This window comes from Sitophilus oryzae, unplaced genomic scaffold, assembly GCF_002938485.1.
Source record: "Sitophilus oryzae breed Bouriz unplaced genomic scaffold, Soryzae_2.0 scaffold_1245_pilon_pilon, whole genome shotgun sequence".
NCBI classification, from domain to species: domain Eukaryota; kingdom Metazoa; phylum Arthropoda; class Insecta; order Coleoptera; family Curculionidae; genus Sitophilus; species Sitophilus oryzae.
Window position 1 is genome coordinate 415961 of NW_022145888.1, and position 6139 is coordinate 422099.

General features: G+C 33.2%; 1 protein-coding gene across 5 annotated transcripts; it reads left to right on the top strand.

The window, feature by feature from the left end:
• Positions 1 to 698: 698 nt before the first annotated feature.
• Positions 699 to 5289, top strand: LOC115874229. 5 transcript variants are annotated; one of them, XM_030889321.1, is made up of 3 exons: positions 699 to 1011; positions 1431 to 2253; positions 4059 to 5288. In XM_030889321.1, exons 2-3 carry the CDS (start codon positions 2242 to 2244, stop codon positions 5079 to 5081), a joined length of 1035 nt encoding a protein of 344 aa, XP_030745181.1. In that variant the 5' UTR covers positions 699 to 1011; positions 1431 to 2241; the 3' UTR covers positions 5082 to 5288. The 5 variants fall into 4 exon arrangements, with proteins under 5 accessions (XP_030745183.1, XP_030745181.1, XP_030745184.1 ...); XM_030889323.1 differs by having other exon boundaries at positions 3341 to 5288; XM_030889322.1 differs by having other exon boundaries at positions 1431 to 5289.
• Positions 5290 to 6139: the final 850 nt, after the last annotated feature.

A 6139-nucleotide genomic window follows, 5' to 3' on the forward strand; every position in this document is an offset into this window, starting at 1 on the left:
AACTAATAATCACAGAATTTAATAAAAACTAACTTTGAAAGTGGTATAATGTGCTTATCAATCAAACTTGCTTTTCTGGCTGCAGTCAAGGGTAATAAAGGACCTTTATTGTCACGTTCTCGTTTAAAATAGTTAAAAAAAATAGAGAAGCTAAGTAGCTCTTTGCTTCGACCGTTTAAATACTTCGGCATATTTTCAACATACAACTTCAAGAAATACAATATAAAAATACGAAAATTTAGTTCTTAAAAGGACTGTTTGTCATTAAAAGTGCAATTTTTTATAAAATACTATAAAAATAGGCAAAAAAAGAGAATTACTCACAAAGATTCAATAACAACACGATATTATACCAGATAATGACTGACACTAGGATAATTGTCAAATAATAAAGGACAATATAGTTGATCGCAGCGCAATGTAACCAACATAGCGATAATAAAATTCGCTTTAAACTAATTTTTGCAGCTTTAATCTAAATAAAATATCTGCTACAATCGTTTGCTATATAAAGTAAAATGAAGAGCTGCTCGGTATCTTAAATTATACAACAAATTTAAACATTTTTGCCAAAATTTCATTTAGTCAGGTTTATAGACTTTGGTGTCAATGTCGATATAATTATAATGACGTGCACACACACACATCGGAAAATATTTTGCGATTAAAATATTTAATTTTCCTTCGCTTGTCCTTGATATAATTACCATGTAGTTTCCGAATAAACCTACTCATCAGCACGAACTTTTTTTGGAGTTTTTTTGATCTGTGGCCCGGTTCGATCGCTGCCTGTGTTGTCATTCCGTTTTCGTGCTCGTCAGCGACGACTGTAAACAAATCGCGTGTGTCGAAAATTAAAAAGAAAAATGCCGAAAAGACCATTTAAAGACAAGGACCAGGACAAATACGGTGAAATAAAGAGATTAAAAAAGCAATTTAGAGAAATGCAAGAACATTTAAATAAGATTTGTGATTCTAGTGAATCATCTTCTGAAGTTTTTTCAACATCAGGTACGTTTTTTTTTTCTTTTTAGCTTAATGAAGAGTTGTCAGATAACAAGGAGAAATTTAGGCAGGGATATCGTGCGATATTCCCTGAGAGACAGGAAAACCGTGCGGTTTTTTCATGTCGTCCTTATATAATATAAATAAAATGTTTTTAGGACAACGTGCGTTGTTCCTAAAATTGAAATCGGGCGATTTCTTATATAAACAAGCAATTATATAACATGAGATCAGGCGATCTCATTTGAATAGAACTTTGTCAGCTGGTATCTTCACTGAAAGACTGAAAAACCGTGCGGTTTTTTCATGTCATCCTTATTTAATATAAATAAAATGTTTTTAGGGCAACGTGCGTTGCTCCTAAGAAACGAAATCAGGCGATTTCATCACTTGAATAGGACTTTGATGTCATGTTTTCTTTTCAGAATCGGAGGCTACCTCTGATATTCCAAATATTCCAGCCCCAGACGTCACAGTAGTAGATACAGAAATACCAGAAAATTCTGATCAATATTTTGACGCTTTAGGTTTAAGACCAGACTCAGGGGACAATGAAGGCAAAGACTTACATGAAGAAATTGTTGTTCGCTGGCACAGCCACTTGAAAAAAGGGCTATCTAAAGAACAGCGAGAAGAATTAATGTTAAAGTATAAGGTGCCTGCAAATTGCAAAGCTCTTCATCCTCCCCAGATAAATAATGAAGTACAACCTTGCCTAAATAAGTCGGTTCTTGACCATGATCGTTTTATCTCAGCGTTACAACAACAATTGGCTCATGGCTTATCAGCAATAGGGACAGTCATTGAGGCTATGATGCCTAACAAAGAACAAGTAGATAACATGAAATCATTGGCAGAGGCCTGCCAATTATTCACTAACGTTCATCATGGACTTTCAGTTCACCGTAGATTTAAAATCATACCACATTTAAATCCGGAATGCAAAAAAGTCGTGGACAGTCTGGAAATAGATGATTTTTTATTTAATAAAAAATTTGCAGATACAATGAAAAATGAACAAATCATAAAAAAGGCCAGTGCTGATTTTAAAAAGAAGAATTGGCAAACTAAATTTTCAAGACCATCAATAAATACATCAATGTATCATTTAAACTACCGGCGTGGGCCTCCCAGAGAGAAAATGAAGGAAAAAAGGAGGAGGGAAGAAAAGAAGCCATCAGGATATCAGAAGTATCACAAGAAAGTCCCCAGGAAATACCATCGCCAGGAATAGATATGGAGGAAGATGTGAGTAATTGCGCTGGTAGACTTTCGAGATTTTTACAGAGTTGGAAACATATTACGAAAGACCGAGCGGTCTTAGACTGGGTCACAGGTATTAAAATACCTTTTATTAAAAAACCTGTACAGTATTTTGAGCCCTCTGTACAAATCTCTGACAAACTCTTACCCCAGTATAAAAAATCCATTCAGCAAATGTTAGAAATAGGTGCTATCGAAGAGTGTCATTCTTCAATAGGACAATTTATATCATCTTACTTTATAATTAAAAAACCCTCTGGCTGTTATAGGTTTATTTTAAATTTAAAAAGCCTTAACAAATTTTTATTTGCTCCTCATTTTAAATTAGAGAATTACAGAACTGTAATAAAACTTATAAATAAAAATTGCTACCTTTCAAATATCGATCTAAAGGATGCATATTATTTAATTTCAGTTAATAAAAAGTACAGAAAATACCTGCGATTTCGCTTCGAAAATCGTCTATATCAGTTCAGTTGTTTACCATTTGGTCTTAACATCGCACCATATATTTTCACTAAACTTATGAAACCGTTAACAAAAAAACTGCGTCTTATGGAAATAAGTACTGTATTTTATTTAGATGATATTCTTATTATAGGTAAAAATAAAAATGAATGTAAAAAATACACGAAAATAGTTCTTTCAGAACTAGCCAAATTAGGATTTATAATAAATAATAAAAAAAGTATGTTAATACCTCAACAAACTATTAGATTCTTAGGGTTTATATATAATACTAATAAAATGACCATTTCACTTCCTGGTGAAAAACGTAAAGCCATTCAAAATTTGATTTTAAATTTACGGAAGAAAAGGAAATGCACAATTAGGGAATTTGCCCAACTAATAGGCAAACTTGTAGCATCTTGTCCTTCAACAAAATATGGTTTTATTCATATTAAGCAGTTTGAAAAAATTAAACATTTTTTGTTGCGAGGAGACTATTACAATTATAATAAAAAGATGCATATTCCAACCTCTTTAAATAATGAATTAGAGTGGTGGCACAATAATATAGGATTAGGTCAATCGATAAAATCTAAAAATTTCTCACTTGAAATTTTTTCAGACGCCTCCAAGACGGGTTGGGGAGCGTTTTGTAACGGTCACAGATGTCACGGTTTCTGGAATAATAAAGAGCAGGTAAAACATATTAATTTTTTAGAAATCAAAGCCGCCTATTTCGCCTTGAGATCACTTGCTAAAGACAAAGAAAATATTTCCATTTTATTAAGAATTGATAATCAAACGGCAATATCGTGTATTAATCGAGGTGGAAGTGTTAAATACTCATATTTAGATAATATTACAAAAGCTCTTTGGCAGTGGTGTGAAAAGAAGTGTATTATAGTATTCGCTAGCTATATTAGTTCATCTGCTAACTTTGAGGCAGATAGAGAATCAAGATTTTTCTCAATTAATACTGAATATGAGCTAAATGACACTGTATATAATCAAATTATACAGAGATTTGGTTCTCCGGAAATAGATTTATTTGCAACTAGAATTAACAAAAAGTGCAATAAATTTGTTTCCTGGTTTCCAGATCCTGAGTCATGGAAGGTTGACGCGTTCACAATAAGGTGGTCAGAATTTTTCTTTTACGCTTTCCCCCCCTTTTCAATAATTACTAGGGTCTTAGAAAAAATTGTTCAGGAAAAGGGATTAGGAATTGTAGTAGTACCTTATTGGCCTACACAGGCATGGTATCCCCTGTTCACTAAGTTGTTATTAGAGAAACCTATTTATTTTAAAGCAAACAAATTTTTACTTGTCTCTCCTTTCAGAGACTACCACCCACTACACGAGGAGATTTCCCTGGTAGTAGGGAAATTATCCGGCAGGCTTATATAAGAAAGGGGGTTCCAGTGACAGCAATAGAAATAATCGAGGCATCTATATCAAAAGGAACACTTAAACAGTACACATCTTGTTATAAAAAATTCTGGCAATTTTGTGCTGACAGTAACAGGGATCCTCTTGTTTATAAGCTAGAAACATATTTGGATTTTTTATCCGATGCCTTAAAAGAAGGTCTTTCATTTTCTGTCGTCAATTCTTATAGATCAGCTCTTAATTTGATATTTAGTCCTATAAGTAATAATGATGAAAAAGTAATTAATCGTTTTGTGAAGGGAGTGTCTAATATTCGACCACCAGGACCTAAATATAAGATTACTTGGGATCCAGACCCTCTATTAAAATACCTAGGTACATTATATCCTCTAGAGGCGTTAGATTTAGAATACGCAACTTATAAACTAGTCACTCTTATGGCACTGACATCAGCCAGCAGAGTTCAGACTCTTTCTCTAATTAAAGTTCAAAACATTAATATATCGGTAGACAGAGTTGAGATTAAAATACCAGATAGAGTAAAAACATCCGCTCCAGGCAGATTCCAACCGCTACTAATTTTTCCGTTTTTTAAGAGTAAACAAGAACTTTGCGTTGCGTCCACCATTGCGGACTACATTAAAAGAACGAAACCAATACGCAATACCGAAGAAAAACTAATTCTTACCCATAAAAAACCACACCGTTCAGCATCTTCTCAGACAATAAGCAGGTGGATTAAAAATACTTTAAACTTAGGTGGCGTAGATACGTCCATTTTTTCAGCCCATAGTGTACGTCACGCTACAACTTCGGCTGCGTATAAAGCAGGCGTAAATATAGAGATAATTAAAAATACAGCAGGCTGGACTCCTGCCTCGAACACCTTCTTTAGTTTTTATAATAGACCTGTAGAAAAACCTCAAGATAAATTTGCCAAAGCCATTATTGAATTGGGTTCTAATAAATCGTAGTGTTCTACTGTTAGTAGTATTAAGTATTTTTTTATTATTATTTAGGTGTTATCAATATATCATATTCATTCTATTAGTTATAAGTTAAAAGTTAAGTTCTTTACATTATATACTCAGTAGTTAGTTATAAACTCAGAGTTTATGTTAATCATTTATTAGTAAATATGTAAAAATATAAAAAATATAATTTCCAAAGTTTTCTAAAGTTCAAAAAAAAAATATTTTTTAAATTTTAGAATTTATATTTCTTACAATAAGTAATTGTTAGAGAAGTTAATATCTTATGATAATAATTAATTATATCAATATATGGTTATAAAAAATAAAAAAATTGCCTTTGACTTTGAACATCTACATGGTAATTATATCAAGGACAAGCGAAGGAAAATTAAAAGATTAATCGACTTACCTGAAGGATGATTAATCATAATTTTTCTGAGCTTGTCCGAAGATATAATTACCCCCCCCTATATACCCCAGATCCTAGGCAATTTTTTTAGACACTTCAACGGAATGACAACACAGGCAGCGATCGAACCGGGCCACAGATCAAAAAAACTCCAAAAAAAGTTCGTGCTGATGAGTAGGTTTATTCGGAAACTACATGGTAATTATATCTTCGGACAAGCTCGGAAAATTATGATTAATCATCCTTCAGGTAAGTCGATTAATCTTTTAATTTCAATCTAAATGCAAGATACCCTCCTCGGATGCATATTTGTATTGAAAATACAAATTGGCCTTCTTTCTATTTTCGGTTTTGTTTTCCATTTCACCGATCCCTCGAGATAACGGTAAGGATACTTCCGTTTTCTGCACGCCCGCAGCAATTCTCCGAGGACTCGGAATTACAGACAATTTAGTGGCTACTGTCTCGTACGCTGAATCTCAACGGATCGCGAGTCGACCGCGGAGAAAGTTAACAAACCGCAGACTCCTTATAAATTTGCTTCCTTTGTAAAAAATTAGGATAGAAAAGTGTTTTGTCGATCTGACATATACAGAGTAGTCCGAACTGTACTCCGGAAACATTGGCAGCATACTTTGCTGCCAAAAAA

Bases quoted from the DNA above. Each gene is read 5' to 3' on its own strand.
- LOC115874229 (XM_030889320.1), top strand. From the start codon at position 2,242: ATGGAGGAAGATGTGAGTAATTGCGCTGGTAGACTTTCGAGATTTTTA.